Source organism: Saccostrea cucullata, unplaced genomic scaffold (assembly GCF_032062105.1).
Source record: "Saccostrea cucullata isolate Sc308-1 unplaced genomic scaffold, CSIRO_AGI_Scuc_v1 ctg510, whole genome shotgun sequence".
In the NCBI taxonomy this organism is placed as follows: domain Eukaryota; kingdom Metazoa; phylum Mollusca; class Bivalvia; order Ostreida; family Ostreidae; genus Saccostrea; species Saccostrea cuccullata.
In genome coordinates, this window is record NW_026928379.1 from 275,043 (window position 1) to 293,136 (window position 18,094).

Genomic DNA, 18,094 nt, shown 5'->3' on the forward strand with positions numbered 1-18,094 from the left:
ATTCTATAATGTTGACAGCAAATAACAAATAATTAAAATAAAGCTTGCTAATTGAATATCAAATTGTTTTCATGCAGGTATCTTGGTCATTATTCTGCATCATGTATGTATTGGATACAGCTGATGCGCTGAAGACATTTTACATTTGCTATAATATTTATGCATTGTTTTGTTGATTACCATAAGTATCTGTTCACATATAAGGAAATACTCCGGTATTGATATAAACCCGTCGAAATAAAGATATATCTCATTTAGTAGAATCAATAGATATATGACCTTTTGACTTTCATTAAGTAATATAAATAGATATATGTCCTTTTGACCCTCATTTAATATAATCAACAGATATATGTTCTTTTTGCTCTGAGTAGTATTAAATCTAACGAACTGAATGCTTTTGTATCAAAACAGTAGAATGAAAACAACATTTGCAAACCCAGTATTTCTCTTCTTTTTTTACACTGGTTAACAACCCTCTCTCTCTCTCTCTCTCTCTCTCTCTCTCTCTCTCTCTCTCTCTCTCTCTCTCACCAACACACATCCACACACCTCGAACACACAGAAAGAGTGAGAAAGAGTGATATCGTAGAGAGAGAAAGTCTTTTAAGTACAATATATCTTTTTTTCTGAATTTTACCCTCTAGCGCGGTTTGCTGTTTTTCATTACTTATTTATTTTAGCTCAGCTAAGCTTTAACCTTTCTGACTGTTATCTGATCTTTTATAAGTTAATCCTTTTGTCCTTCTGTTCGTCCATATAATATTTATTTATTATTAACATGTTTAAAGAGATAAAAGCATCTGTAACAAATAGCATTGACGAATTTACAAATTACAGTTAAAAATACTACAAAGTGAATGAAAAATATGGACATAACGAACAGTATTCAAGCTCTAAAGTCCATTAAACAATACATATCTGAAGCAAAGCAAACACAGAACTCAACAACATCAAGGTGGGATCAGGTGCCATAGAGGATGTAATTTCAAATGCCGTGTAGGATACGCAACCACAGTTGGGACTATCACTGAATTAAGGAGGCTCATTACACCACTTTTTGATGACGTACTACACAAAAAAATAAACCTCCATTGTGTCGAACGGTTTCCTCTGGGGACGATTTGTACAGGTACCTGTATAATATGACCCTGACCTTTAAAACGCTTTAAAAATAGATGAAACATGCGGTGTTATAAACATTGATAACAAAGTAACGGATTCATTATGCATACACCAAGAAGAATTGCTTTTAAGCAGAAACAAAAGAAAACAACAGTCAAATCTTCGCCAAACAAGTAATGTCAATTTCATAGCGATGCATGCAGTGAGTTCTATCAATCAATGACATGTTTGTATGGAGGAAATTCGAGTTAAAATCTACAACCTTGTTGAACATGTTGAAATTAAAATTTTATTTAGTTGCACTATTTACTGTGTTGGTGTTAATTTATATATTTGCTTTATTGATTTAAGTGTATACTCTGGCAATTTAAAGCTTTGTTCTGAATTTTAGATGTAATGTCAAACGTTCCTTAGTGTTTTGAGTCTTGGGTAATTAGGAAAGATAACTCTTGAAAGTGGACTTTTTATACCCAATATTTTTTAGATTGGATTTATCATTTCCTTTAAACATTCTTCATTCAATTTGTCAAATGTAATTCATCGAAATACACTCCTTGTCTCTTCAGAACTCATTTTCTTAATGTTTTATGCATAGATTAAAAAGATAATGACATTAATTGTTTTTAGGATAAAATTATTTTTTCTATTAAAATTATTATAAGGTATTATGATGTATTTTCACTTTGTGTACTTGTCTTAAGAAGATGCCCATCATTTGACACTGAAAGTTCTGAAATTCTGTTAATAATAAACTTGAAATGAAACATTTCACTTAAATTAGACAAAAACTAAAAAATTCTATAAAAAATATTTATGATATCAATACCCCCATCTGGATATTTGACATCTACATTATAAGTGGTGCTGTATTGAAATCTAAAATAAACTGTGGATGTAATGAGCCACCTTAAGAAAACAAAAAGAATCATGTGACATTGCATACATTTCTGAAACAAAGTATGAATAAAATGCTTCTGAAATATTGTGATTTTTTCCTAGAACTTGCGATCAAAAATTTTTATTTTTGTATACAACTATAACCTAAAGTATTTTCTCTCTTTCCCATTCTTTCCCTCTTTCTGATATCTACTTGGGCCAAAATATTTTATTGAATAATATAAAAAAAAAGTTTCAAGTTTCCCCCGCGTTACGAATGATATCTGATAATAAAACATGTGTTTCACAACTATTCTGGATACTTTATTTGCCATTCAACGGTTTTAAACATCCCTTTATGTTTTTGAAATGCCGCGGTTTACAATATTTCCATTCCGATGTTCATGTTGGATTTCGTAAGTAAAATGAAGGATATGGAGATAACGATCAGTATTCAATATCAAAGTCCATAATACTATACAAAATAGAAGCATATCAAAGACGGACCTCCAAAACATCAGAGGTGGGATCAGGTACCATGGAGTTGTGAGCATCCCCTGTCGACCAGTCACACCCGTCCTGTGCTCATTGTCATGATCTTGAAATAACGGGAAAATCCGTCAATTCAATGTATAAATTATGGACTTATAATAAGTATGAAAAACGTCAGCAAGCATTTGACTTAATAAATTGTATTTGCAGACAAGGCCATAGTATCGACCATAGAACTTTCTAAATAATGACTTTAAACGACACTGCTGATAGGCTTGTTTCATCAACTTGTTCGTCAATAATTTACCTCGTTTTGGAAATTGTTCATACGTAGAGCATGCTCTTGCGTTTCGAATCAACTAAGGTATATAAACTCCGTATGCAGGTGATGAAGGTATATTGCTGCATAAGTAAGGGAAGTTGACGATAGAAAAGTTAAAATCATAGAGCTTGGTTGTTAAATTAACATTAGTGTCTTTTTTCAAAATATCTTTCAAAGAACATACAATTGCTTAAAAATGGGAGTAAAATGTATAGTAAATGATCGGATACTAGTTTTAAAGCAGAGAAAAGAATAAAATGCAAGAAAAAAAGTTCGAAGTGAGCGACTTAAGACGGCGGGTAAATCGGCAAATTTTCTCAAGCAGAGAGCTACAGTAAATGCTTAACAAGCTGATGAAGCAAGAATATCAACAGTCTAATTTCAATTCATTATTTCGAAGTTCTATGGTCGATACAATGACCTTGTTAACAAATTCAATTTATCAATAAGGCAAATGCTGACTGACTTTTTCAGTCTGATTATTAGGCCATTATGTACATACTGAGTTTACAGATTTTTCCGTTTTTTCCAACAAGGACACACGGCAGTTGTGACCGGTCGGCAGGGGATTCTCACTCCTTCATGGCACATGGTCCCACCTCCCTTTTTTGGAGCTCCGTGTTCGCTCCACTGCTATTCTCTAATGTGAAAGCTGAACACGATCCGTAAAAGGAACGTCTCCGCCATTTTTATTCGAGCTCTCGCTATATCTGCAGACCCCTATAAATAAAGTAAATCACTTAGTCACTGTTCAGTGTAAGGAATTGTCACCGGTGTACCCAGACGTATCCTTTACAATACTCAGTAGCGACAAAAATAACGGTGTACTTCTTCCAATGCAGGAAAGTAAGATACCAAAGACACTTACAACAGTTGCACAGGTCAGTGCAGTATACCAACAAACACAAATATATGCGTAACTGCAACAAAATGAAAACAAAAGTAATGCAAGATAACCAGCATGAACACGGGTCGCCATTCCTCGCTGATACCCGTGTCAATAAGGCGTTCAGGTGTAAGGAAGAGTATACCCTGTTATGATGTATCGTAGATTAAAATATCGAAAATGGCTTATGCCTATTTACTAGTCGTGTTCAGCTTTAAATGGACTGTTGAGCTCGAACACAGTTCGTTATCTTTACATATTTCATTTATAATATGCAACTTTTTAATTGACACCTGGAGTACAAGTAGACTAAACTAGGTACTTAATTCTGTTTAATTTAGTATCGGGTTTTGACTTTCTTGGATACTGTTCCGATGGTCAATAAAAATATTTTTTGTGAAATGCATTCCAACTGCTACTCCTCCCATAGTTTTGGTTCAATTTCAATGATTCGTGCAAAATAAAAAAATATCTTTTAATATTTACATTTCATGCATTTTTCCTTATGAAGTTCATTAGAAATCCACGACATTCAAATTTCTATAACACACACAAAACCTTGTCACCGCGCGTTAGAATACACAGTAGGAACTATATGCATTTTCTATAATCTGGGAACACCAAAATGCACAATGTTTGGACTCAATTTAATTAAAAACTATAATCCTGTTAAATTAACGTAAAAATACTACAAACGTGCTTTTAAAATTAATTTGTCACTTTTTTTCCTCGCAATGTTTGTTTGTGTTATTTAACTTTGCAACGTCATCTGACGTCACAAACGGCTCTTACGTCTATTAACCGCGTCAGTTTTGAAGGTCGTTAAATTCACATATAAGATAAACGAAATAAGCAATTATGAAGAAGGAAAATTAGAGAATGTAAATATAAGCATTGAATTCATATTTTTGGCTGCCTTCGGTCCTATAACACACCTGGCCGTGCCGACAAAATTTATCATACCGCGCTAACGCGCGATATTCAATTTGTCGGCACGGCCAGGTGTGTTATTGGACCGAAGACAGCCAAAAATATGAATTCAATGTTTAAATAATGCATTTGACTTAGTCTTTATCAGTTTTTGAATTCCATGAATGATGTTGCTATGATACAAAAAGTGAATTAAAAATGCAGAACAATTTTTGATCTAGGATGAAAATGAAAATTCCAAAACCTTTTTGCGCCTCAACTGGACTCCGACAGCCATCTTCCAGTAGATGATTAAGTTTCTGCATGAAATATAAAATGTAACAGAAATTCTGGGAACCAGGGACTATATGAGCCTTCCCCTACCGGGTGAAGATGAAAATACCAAAATCATATTCAACAACTTCCAAAAGATGATTTGGCTACTGCAGAAAATAATGGGAGAATTTCGGGAACTAGTATGCTTTGCACAAAAAATCGTCATTTTTGACCCCAGGGTGAAAATGATAATACCAAACATTTTATTACACACATGTAGGACACCAATCCTCTTCCAAAAGATGACTAGGCTACTGCATAAAATGTCAGAGAGGTTCTGGGAATCGAGTTTTCGTAGGGGAAAAAATCGATTTTACCCTCATTTTGCCCCTAGAATGATACTAAATTCCAAAACTTGATTGCACATCTATACAGCATATACCGCCTATCATATTCCAAAAGATTGATTGATAATAATTATAAATAATAATTTAAAAAAGAGAGGTTTGGGGAAGACGAAAGTGTGACAGACAGACAGACGGACGGACGGACTGGGGTAAAAACAATTTGCCCAAACTTTCTTTTAATTAGAAAGTTCTTGTAAGATTTATATGTAATATATAATATGTGTTATAGGTACTTACAAGCACTTTGAATGCATACTTTTTCTTCATACTGTAAAGAAAATTAACAGTTAATTAGACAAAAACAAGAATCAATAGCACAACTATTGAAGTACATGTAGGCAATGCCTGTTAGAGAATAACAATAAAGTTATTAGATTTCAAAATGCTGAAGAGGAACTTAAATTTAAAAATATTTATATGTCGATATAAATTAAGTATGTTGCCATCAAAATCATTACTTTAAAGTTTTAAAAAGTATCATTTTGTTTTGTGAAACCTGTTTTTCTTTTTTCAACATGATGTGAGACCCTCATGCCAGGTATAATCTAAAGGATACTGCATAAGGCTATACACATATTTTCTGGATGAATATGAAATTTAAATTTTATTTTATTTTTTTTTAATTAAGAATAATAAATTTTGCTCACATTTCTGTCAATGGAGTTAACGGCTTTTTCTGCATTCATTTTGTTGTTTACACAAATGTTCTTTGAACTTAGTTCACGTCAAGGACTCTATCGCACCAGTGACAATAAAAAAAATGTATTCTACAAATAAGTTACTCTAAAAGCGGGTGTTTTGGAATTATGATTTAATTAACTTGGCATATGGTACCGCTAAAAGGTAAATATTTTTGAAGTCCAGTATCTGAATTTCAAACAGGTGTTACAATGTACAGTAGTCGTAAACAGTTTAATTGGTGGAACAATGGAGGAGGTAAAGGGAGGGATATTATAAAAGCATGAATTCGAAAACAGAATTTTTGTAGAGGCAAAATGAAGTTCTTGGCCATATTCCTGATCCTTAAAACAAGTAAGTTGGAATTCGATTGCTAATATACGTGTACAATTTTTTACAAATATATTTCTTTGTAATACTATTTAATATTCTTTCGGAAGAATAAAATTCTTTCGAACTAACTCCATATTTGTTCAGACGAATTAGATTTTATCCAGGAAATTAGAAATTTGATCTGACAAATCAGAAATTTATTTAGACAGATTAGCAATACTTTCGGATACTCTTAGATATTTGTTCAGACAAAGAACTATTAATAATGAACGCTATTTGTCGCCGGCGTGTCGCAGTGCTCTAGATCTAAAATTGAGGAGTAAAGAATTCATCCAAATGCAACTTTTCATTGAGTCAAATGCTGACTGACGTTTTTCATACAAATTGTTAGTCCATTATTTACACACTAAATTGACGAGAGATTTTCAGTTTTTTTCCCGATCATGACAAGAAGCATAGGGCAGCTGTGATGACCGGTCGGGTGGGGATGCTCACTCCTCCATGGTATTTGATCCCACCTCTGATTTTTTTGGTATATTTTTTGTATATTTATCAAAAAAATCCCGTTAGTATCACAACTCTAAATTTTTCAGAACGCAGGAATGAAATTTGAGAATTCTAGCATGAATTTGAGTTTATTTCGACCCTGTCTTTCAGTACTGTCTCAGTACATAAAAAATATCTTTATAAATTTTGTGATTTTTTTTCAGTATGCTTTGCTAGTTTGGGAGCAGTATCTGATTCAGGTACGAAATTCTTTGTATCAATCATTTTTTTTAAAACAACTTGTAAATTTGTGCATTATCTTTTGAATGTTTTGCCTTTTAAATATACCTGTTTCTTATATATCAAGGACACAATAACAATGAAAGATTTCATGTTAACGAAGAAAACAATAATTTTTTTAAGGTCTATGCTGCTTTACATGGAAACTACTCTTTGCATTATATTCTACACAATGCTAAATTTAAAAATTTTAAAAATCATTTGAGAGATTAAAACAAAGTCGTTCAAACTTCTGGTCCATAACACGAAAAATTAGATATTACTATGTAATTATTGGTTTACAATTTGGGATAATGGTTTTTGGGGTAAATGGTATGAGGGATTCACTTCGGGATTACATCAAACATCTTCCATCTTATTTTCAAATTACATGAAAAACTTTTGAATTTGAACCAAGGGAAAACAGAATTTGCTTAAATAATACAGATTGTTCTTTACTGCAGAAGTCTTAAAAGGATATAGAAAATGGAGACATCTTGGGATTTAAAAACAAATGGTAGAAGTGTTTTTAATATTTCCAAAAGATGTTTAAATGATGTGAAAATTAGTAGACCATGACATTTAAAATTGAAAACTGAAAAGTCAGCTGTAAACAGGCACGTGACGTGAGAAGAGGGTGCGTAGGGGGTGTCCCCATCCCCACTATTTTTCAGACATAGCTTTTTACAATAGAAAAAGTACATTACAAGTCCGGTTGTCCCCCAACTTTTTCGTTTGCACAGTGTAATCAATTGAGGTCAACTACTTTGAAGTGTAATGTAGAAAAAAGTTGGTAATGAGGGTAGTTTTGGACACACACACCCCACAAAACAGAATTTTGGAACTTGAACAATTTATCTTCCCCTTTCATTGCTTGTTAAGTTTTTCTGGTAGGTTGGATTTTTTCTAGGTTCCCCACCTCCTTCAAAAGCAACATAAATCAGATACATTTATAATAGAAATTATGTCTTCTGTTCTCAGACTATTTAGGATGCTACCAAGACAAACATTACCGAATATTGGGTGGAAAGTCTACAAATAGCAAAGGCATGACTGTTGAAAAGTGCAAGGATATATGTCGGAATGAAAATAATAAGTTCTACGGCGTTCAGGTACATTAATTTATTAGAGAAAATATGATTATAACTTTTGTTGAATTGTACTTGAAATCAATGAATATGCCATAAACATTTCTTTGTCATTTCCTTGCAGGCTTCCACTTGGTGTTTCTGTGGAAACAATCTTCGACATTCTGTGAAAAAACCAGAGGGAGAATGCAATTATAAATGCGACGGAAATAAAATCCAAAATTGTGGTGGGAATATGAGAATGAGCATGTACAAAATATCAAACCCAGAATATTTAGGATGCTACCAAGACAAACATTACCGAATATTAGGTGGAAAGTCTACAAATAGCAAAGGCATGACAGTTGAAAGGTGCAAGGATATATGTCAGAATGAAAATGATAAGTTCTACGGCGTTCAGGTACATTAATTTATTAGAGAAAATATGATTATAACTTTTGTTGAATTGTACTTGAAATCAGTGAATACGCCATAAATATTTCTATGTTATTTCCTTGCAGGCTTCTACTTGGTGTTTCTGTGGAAACACTCTTCGACATTCTGTGAAAAAACCAGGAGAATGCAACTATAAATGCGACGGAAATAAAAACCAAAATTGTGGTGGGAGTTGGAGAATGAGCATGTACAAAATGTCAAACCCAGAATATTTAGGATGCTACCTAGACAAACATTACCGAATATTGGGTGGAAAGTCTACAAATAGCAAAGGCATGACTGTTGAAAAGTGCAAGGGTATATGTCAAAATGAAAATACTCAGTACTACGGCCTCCAGGTACTTTAATTTATATGAGAAGATATAATCATAACTTTGTTATATTGTACTGGAAATCATTGAATGATGCATAAACATGTCTTTGTCATTTCCTTGCAGGCTTCCACTTGGTGTTTCTGTGGAAGCGCTCCTCGACATTCTGATAAAAAACCAGAAGGAGAATGCAATTATAAATGCGACGGAAATAAAAACCAAAATTGTGGTGGGAGTTGGAGAATGAGCATGTACAAAATCGCAAACTTAAATTATATAGGATGCTACCAAGACAAACATTACCGAATATTGGGTGGAAAGTCTACAAATAGCAAAGGCATGACTATTGAAAAGTGCGAGGATATATGTCGGAATGAAAATACTCAGTACTACGGCGTTCAGGTACATCAATTCATTAGAGACTTGATGTATTTGTAAAACACTGATGCCGCCGAATGGAAGCTTATGGCGAAGGTTGAATTTTCTCAATTGCATGCAAAACTCCAAAATTAAAGGTCATGGTCAAAAGTTTTAGTACCCTAAGAAGGTTTTTTTATAAGGAATACACCTGTAAAATATGAAAGCTCTAGCTGTAACTGTTCAAAAGCTCTGACCAAGGATAAAGTATTTTAAAAAGTGGGTCAAACTCTTAGGTCAAGGTCAAACATACTTATACCAGCTGAAAGGTCTTGTCACAATGGATACACATGTGAAGTATGAAAGCCCTACCTCTATCTTATCAAAACTTATGGCTAAGGTTACAATGTGGTATTTTTGTAAAAGTAGGTCAAACTCCAAGGTCAAGAGGTCAATTTCGGTGGTACCAAAAGACAGATCTTTTCACAAGTAATACACCTATGAAATAAGAAAGCCATAGTCCCACCCTCTCAATAGTTATGAGCTTCATAAATGTTGACAACAAACAATCAGAAAAACAGACAGACGCGACAAAATCAATATTCCCCGGGATTTTTCGATCCAGGGACATAAAAAACATAACAATAACTTTCTTTAATTTACTGGAAATCATTGAATAATGAATACTGTATACAGGGTTATTTTCGCCCCGTGTAATTTTCGCCCTTTTGAACTTGTGAACAATTTTGCCTAGTTTTAAATTGGCCCAGTCATAGTTCTGTTTAAGAAACTATGAGGTGTAATTTGAATTTGCCCCGTTTTAAATTCGCCCAATCAAGGATACGGCGAAAAGGGCGAAAATAAAACGGGGGCGAAAATTTTCCTGTATACAGTAAACATTTTTTGTCATTTCCTTGCAGGCTTCCACTTGGTGTTTCTGTGGAAACAATCTTCGACATTCTGTGAAAAAACCAGAGGGAGAATGCAATTATAAATGCGACGGAAATAAAAAACAAAATTGTGGTGGGAATATGAGAATGAGCATGTTTAGACACCCAGACTATTTAGGGTGCTACCTAGACAAACAGTACCGAATATTGGGTGGAAAGTCTACAAATAGCAAAGGCATGACTGTTGAAAAGTGCAAGGAAATATGTTGGGATGAATATAATCAGTTCTACGGCCTCCAGGTACATTCATTTATTTGAGAAAATACAAGTTGCTGTCCTTTAAAAAGGACTGCAATACGTGAACCATATGCATGTGTTTCTAACCGAAATTCAATTAGAGAAAATTTCTAAATTTTGTGAATGTTCATGTAGGTTCGTTCACATTTATACAATGATCTGCCTACTTTGACTGATAGTACTTTCACAGCAATCTTGTTTAATTTGATCTCCGATTAGATTTCGTTTTATTTTTAAAAATCGGGCTATTTTGATAAATTAATCCATAACCGCTGGAATTTGAGATCTGTTCTGGAAGAAATCTATCATTGGAAAAAATATCTGATGGTACAAGTGTAGCACAGCTCTGTAGTGCAAAGATTTTTTTATGGTCCCATCTCCACTCCCCCACATGGAAAACCTTTGCTACAGGCCTGTATCAAGCTGTGTTTGGAATTCTGCAAATCAAATTATTTTGCGAGTCTTGATGGTCAAAACAAACGCCTAGAAAACTTGTTCTATCTTTTAAAATCTAGAACTAGTCGTTGAATGAAGTTTTTAATACATGTTGTTAAGTTATCTAAATACTGCAAGTTCTTCTTGCTTTTTAAAATGCTTGTGCCATATAATCAATGTTTAGTTTGTATATCAATGTATATGATTGATTGATTGTATGTTGTTTTACGTCCCTCTGGAGAATTTTTCACTCATATGGAGACGCTACAATTTTGCCGGTGGAAAGCTACACATTTTATCTTTTACTCGGCACTTACGGCCATTGAGCAGTGAGGGATCTTTTTCGTGCCAGCACCTACTGCGACACGGGACCTCGGTTTATACGGTCTTATCCGTAGGACCGGTCTCCACGTCCCACAGTGGGATTCGAATCCGCGACTTAAGGATTGACTCCTTACTTCGCGACTCTAGAGCGGACGCTCTAACCACTGCTCCACGCGGGCGACAAGCATATGTATTAGAGAGAAATTAGGATCCGCAATTAATATTTAAATACGATATGCAGATTTAAAAGCAAGATTTGCCAATGATTGGCATATACTAATTCGAAAAGGGCGAAATCTTTTACGGGAGAATTGTCTTAGGGGCGAACTCTCTAGCATTCTCGCGCATGCAGTTTAATCTTGCTAGTATATTTTCTGCGTGGACATCAGGATCCATGCAATAATTATAAATATGTTAATTGTACTGGAAATCACTGAATGCGCCATAAACTTTTTTGTCATTTCCTTGCAGGCTTCTACTTGGTGTTTCTGTGGAAACACTCTTCGACATTCTGATAGAAAACCAGAGGGAGAATGCAACTATAAATGCGACGGCAATAAAAACCAAAACTGTGGTGGGAGTTGGAGAATGAGCATATATAACAACCCTGACGTAGACTTACTAGTCTGCCAATAAAGAGGACACAGGTGTGTAATTTTATTTATATTTTTTTTCAATATACTGTATACAGGTAAATATCGCCCCTTTCGCCCTAGCCTCATTTGGGCGAATTTAAAACGGGGCGAATAAAAAAAGAATACGGTATAATTTATTGAACAAAATTACCACTGGTTGAATATAAAACCTGGCAAAATTGTTTGTAAATGTGAAAGGGCGAAAATAACACTGTATACAGTATATATAGTCGCATAAAAAAATTAGTTTGGCGTATACTGTGAATTCACTAATTTTCATTGGGGTTTAATTTTCGTGGTTTTCAAGGTATGATTGATTGATTGATTGATTGTGTATTGTCTAACGTCCCATTCGAGAATTTTTCACTCATACAGAGATGTCAGCGTATGCCGGTGAAGGGCTTCAAATTTAGACCTATAATCGGCACTCAGGGTCATTGAACACTGGACAATGAACAGTAAGGATTCTTTATCGTGCCGATGCCTACCGTGACACGAGAACTACGTTTTTAAGGTCATGTCCGAAAGACCCGTGACTTTCACTTCTAGTGCCGAGCGCTTGGCGAAGGAACAGTCAGTACCTATATTTATGCCTAACGTTTGACGCGGCGCCGCTAACGAGAATCGAACCCGGCCCTCCATATCACGAAGCGAACGCTTTTCAAGGTACGAAGAGACCTAGGATTTTATGTCCACCACGAAATGCATTTTTTTTCACATAAATTACTACTGAACAATTATTCAACCGTGAAATTAAATCCCCATAAAACAATATATTTTCCTCAAACCTCCAAAACTTCACCCCTCGAAAATAAGATTTTTACAGTAATTTCGTTGATAATTGTTTACAATGAAATTAACGAATTTATTCTCCAAAGAATTAATGTTTTTATCATTCAAAAGAATGTTGCTTTGCGTTTAATTTTGTTTTTTCTTTGAAGGTTTCGAGTTGACATTGAAATAAATCGATGCACCCAAGAAAACGGACATCTTTTTTTATGCCTTTTCTGTCAACTGTTTTAATTATATACGAAATAAATTCTTCAATTATTCCCTTTTTCTATTGTAAATTACAGTTTTTTAAAAGCAAATTTGTTTTGTTTTATTTTTTCCAAAATTTGTTTTTACATTAAACTATTATTAGCCACTTCTTTGGAACCGCTGAACTGCTGAACTGCTGAACAATATCAACCAATTTGAGCATATCGCATCAATGGGAACAAAAACAATAAAAATTAATGGAATCTAAAAACCTTCGTTTTCATTCCTGAACTTCAAACATTAAATTGATGACACGACTATGATCAGCAAGAAGCCCTTTATTAAAATTGTAAAATTCATAGCCCCAAAGAAGGTAAATCTGTTGTTATGGCAGAGCTATGTAGATCATATAATGAAAGTGCATATTAATTATATATACTCGCACTTTCTAAATAAAGTACGGGTATATATTCGTCCGTCCGTCTGTCACACTCTTCTCCCTCAAACTGCAAACATTTTACACAGTATTCTAATCATCTTTTGGGATATGGTTTTTGGCGTAGATGTGCAATAAGGTTTCGCAATGTTCATTTTCACCCTTGGATCAAATGGGGTTAAAATTGATGTTTTATGGAAAAGGTTCTGGTTTCTTAAACTCCTTTTACATTTTAAATAGTAGCCTAATGATCTTTGGGGAGATGGATGATGGTGTCTTGTAGATGTGCAGTAAGGTTTTGGAATTTTTGTTTTCATCCTTAGGGTCAAAAGTTGCGTTCTAATAAAAAAATATCTGGTTACCAGAACTTCTTTTACATTTTATGCTGTAGTACAAATCATATTTTGGAAGATGATTGTCAAAAAGTTTCAAAATTTGCATTTTCACGTTGAATGGCGAATTGGGGCAGAAAAAAGCCCCATCCTATCCCACAGGGTATTGATTTGCACAAATATGAATCTACACTACTTGTTGATGAGAATGTTTCCATATGATTAATATGATAAATAATCATTGTCTTGATGTTCTTCTGAAGAAGAATTTTGAAGATTTTTTTCTTGATGTCTATATAAAACTTTGATCCCTTATTCTGGTCCCACCATACTTCTAGATCTGAAGGTCATAATTTGAAAAAAAAAAATATATGAAGTTTTCTCCCCTAGCTGCACATTTCCATGTAAAACTATGGATATCCACATGTGGACTGTTCTTCCCCAGGGATCATATTTTGAACAAATTTAATCTACACTTTGTCAAGAAAGTTTTATATACGAGGGCCGTTCAAAAATTACGCGGACTGTGCTATTACGAGTATTTACTCTTACACACGTCATATAGTTATGAAATTTCACAGAAATATGTATCTTAAAGATTTCAATAAAATTTGGGCAAAATTTCTGTATTTTAAAAACATTCTGCGAAAATTATCGGTATGTTGATATCGCTGATGGAGAGGTACGGAGCACGACAAAAAAATTGAAGCAAAGGCATGCGGAATCCAAAATTTAACTCATTAATTTTCTATAATTCGCGATATTTTTCGACAATTTTCTCAAGTATACCTTTATATTGTTCAATTATTATGTATTTAGATTTCTGACATGATATTCGAAGTACTAACAGAAATATAGTGATTTTTCCCGATGCAATTCCCGTGAAAATGACGTCTCCTGAATTGACGGCGCACCACACTTTTGTTAAATTATGTGTAATGCTCAAGATATCGCCAACATAGATCCTAAATATGCATAATAAAACATGTAGTAAACTAGGGTATTCGTGACATTCGTCCACAAATCGCAAAATGAAATTTTAGACCGTTAGACCTCTGTAAAAAGGATATACGGGAGGACGGGGCGAAGATTATCGACGAAAACTTTATCCGGACTGTAAAGAACGTGATTGAGAGTCACCAATATCACACTATATCTCATAAATACCTGCAGTTTTTTGTTTTAAAACAAAAAAAAAATTCTTTACTTGTTTAATAGATTTTAAGCTCGACAAGAAATGGTATTTGGATATTGAGTAGATAAGGTAACTCAAACTGTACAGGTACTCTTGGGAAAATGTTGAGAAAATGAAAGCTCAATCACATATTTTTAGCTCAGCTGGTCAGAGACCAGAAGAGCTTATGCAATAGTAATGCGTCCGTCGTCCGTCCGTTAGCTGTCCGTACGTCTGTCTGTCTATAAACAATTTTTCAAAATGCTACTCCTCCTACAGTTCTGGTCCGATTTCAATATAACATGGCACACAAGTAGACTACACTTAGATACATAGAATAGTGCATCGGTTTTTGATTTCAATGAACAGTGTTGCCGTGGTTACTAAAAATAGAAATTTCTGTGAAATTCTTTCAAAATGCTACTACTCCTACAGTTTTGGTCCGATTTCAATATAACTTGGCACACAAGTAGACTACACTAAGATACATAATTCTGTGCATCGGTTTTTGATTTCAATGAACGGTGTTGCCATGGTTACTAAAAATAGAAATTTCTGTGAAATTCTTTCAAAATGCTACTCCTCCTACAGTTCTGAGACCCATTTTACAGAAGAACTCACGACTAAGACCAAAAACTTCAGATGATTGTAAAATTTTGCAAACTTAATAATTCTCATCAAAATTACTTGTGTAAAAATATCTTACCACATTTCTTTTAAAAAGTTTCTAATGATTTTCTATATAATGTTTATTAAAAAGTAATATGAAGAATTAAATTTGGTCTTAAGTCGTAAGACATTTAGTAAAACGGGCCCCAGGTCCAATTTCAATATAACATGGCACACAAGTAGACTACACTACACTAAAATACATAATTTTTATTTTGATGAGTGGCAAGGATCATTTTTCTATTCATTGCTGTTTTAAATTTTCAAGTCCCAACTGCTACTTCCTCTTCCTTTGTTCTAAGTATAAAAGAGTAGAGTGACAGTCTTGATAGAGACTTCTAGTTTTTACAATGCCTGTGACGTCGAAGATTTTGCTGCTCCGTGACTTAATGATATGTCCTGATAAATCACTCAAAATTGTTACCAATTTACAACATTTTGATATGAAATTTTGAAGACCATATAAGTAAAGATTCATTGATATTATGTGTGACATTTTGCTTGATTATGTCGTCAAATATTTTTTCTGTGCAACAAGTCCGCGTAATTTTTGAACGACCCTCGTAAGTTTTTTTTTGGTTCCAGTGGTTCTTGATTACAAGTTTTAAATGACACCACCAAATTGTCACCAAGTCTTAATTACCGTATAAGTGGAAATTTTAACGAGACGGAAATTTAGTGATTTGTCCTTAAAAATTGATATTTTACGTATATTTAGCGAGATTTAATTTTAGCGATTTAAAAAAGCTCGCTATAGAAGCTTTTACAAATAAAGCGCAATTAATTTTTAGCGATATTCAATTTTTAGCGATCTTTGCATCCTCGCTAATAATGCCAAATTTAAATCCTCGCTTAAAATTCTGCTTATACGGTATCTTCCCTTGAAAGAGGGTGTTGTCCTTATACAAACTTTAATACCCTTTACCCAAGTATGCTTTGTGGCAAGGTTGGTACAAATTGGTCAAGTGGTTCAAAATGTAAGGATTTTACAGACAGACAGACAGACGACAGACAAAATGAGATCAGAAAACCAGAAAACTTCTTAACAATTAAGACATGCAGAGATGATGTCTTCCTCTCAGTTTCTAAAAGGTATACGCATGCATTGTTACAACACATTTTGAAAAATTACGCACCTTGAAAAAAAATTTATTTTTGTTCTTTTTAAAGTGCGTTACAATCGACGATATTAAAGCACTTAGGTTTGGAGGAAAGCTTAATCTATTTTTCATTAACTTTACATGAACTTAAGGAGGTTGGTTCCTGTCATCAAACGTATTGAGAATTTTTTGTCAAGATAATTTTTAAAATCTACACTTAGCTTAATTTAAAAAAAACCAAAAATGTGGCGGGGGGTAGTGCACTCCTTTTACACGAAGCACTACGGAGCAATTAAGAAGACCACTGTAATTACTTCTAGTTCTGACACATAAATAATTTTTCAAAGTTTTTTCTGTAATATTATTTTAGTATTCATATGAAGCAGAATTTGTGCATAATCTTATGCGTGAAAAGATGAAAGCACTTGCTGTGGCCTTCAACTCGACATTTACATATATCGACGACGTACTGTCAATTAACAATGGTATTTTCCATTCCTATGTCGATGCGATATATCCTGGGGAGCTTGAGATGAAAGATATCACAGAGTCTGACAGATCTGTTTCATCTGTTTGGATATTTTATTTGAAAAAGACGTTAATGGTAATCTAACAACTAAGCTCTATGATAAACGCGATGACTTGAACTTTTCTATCATCAACTTCCTCTACTTATTCAGCAATATACCTTCAACACCTGCATACAGAGTTTATATAACTCAGTTGATTCGAAACACGACATTATGCTCTACGTATAAACAATTTCTATAACGAGGTAAATTATTGACAAACAAGTTGATGAAACATTTTTAAGAATATCAGCATTATTGTATAAGGTCATCATTTCGTTAGTTCTATGGTCGATACAATGACCTTGTCCGCAATTACAATTTATCATTGAGTAAAATGCTGACTGGCGTTTTTCATACTAATTGTTAGTCCATCATTTATACACTGAATTGACGACGGTTTTTTCCGTTATTTCCTGATCATGACACGGCGGGTGTGACCGGTCGGCAGGAGATGCTCTCTCCTCCATGGCACCTGATCCAGCCTCTGATGTTTTGGAGGTCCGTGTTTGCTCTGCTCCTGTTTGGTATTGTTTTATGGACTTTTGAGCTTGAGTGCTGTTCGTTATATCCATATGCTTCATCCAAATGAATTATTGGAACAAAAACAGTCTTTTTCATCTTACATAGTCACATTAAAAATTGTTACAGTAAAAGCAATTTCAAATTATTTAGCATAGTCAATTGTTTAACCTTTCTGGACTCAAAAAGTATAATTCTTTTGGAGATAAAATTTTAAATTTTAAAAAGCTATAGAATCATTTGAAAGTAACGACTTTTTTTTAATTTAAGGACAGATACAAACAAACTTAATATGTCAAAAAAATTGAAAATAACAATTTTGTTAATGTTCAAATGAGTAAAATGAATAAATGTCACCGCGTAGTTATTAATTTTTTATTCAAAGTTATATGAAAATGGGATTTGAAGTGAAAAATATTTGTATATATTGATAAACACGGTTTCAGATGGACAGACTTTTGAACATCACA

The 18,094-nt window shown here is 33.8% G+C and overlaps 1 protein-coding gene across 1 annotated transcript; it reads left to right on the plus strand.

Annotated features, from left to right (window-relative positions):
* The first annotated feature begins 9,116 nt into the window (after positions 1-9,116).
* LOC134277400 (uncharacterized) lies at positions 9,117-11,843 on the plus strand. The gene is made up of 3 exons (XM_062759733.1): positions 9,117-9,305; positions 10,181-10,450; positions 11,678-11,843. The coding sequence occupies exons 1-3, from the start codon at positions 9,147-9,149 to the stop codon at positions 11,840-11,842; spliced, it is 594 nt and encodes a 197-aa protein (XP_062615717.1). The 5' UTR covers positions 9,117-9,146; the 3' UTR covers position 11,843.
* Positions 11,844-18,094: the final 6,251 nt, after the last annotated feature.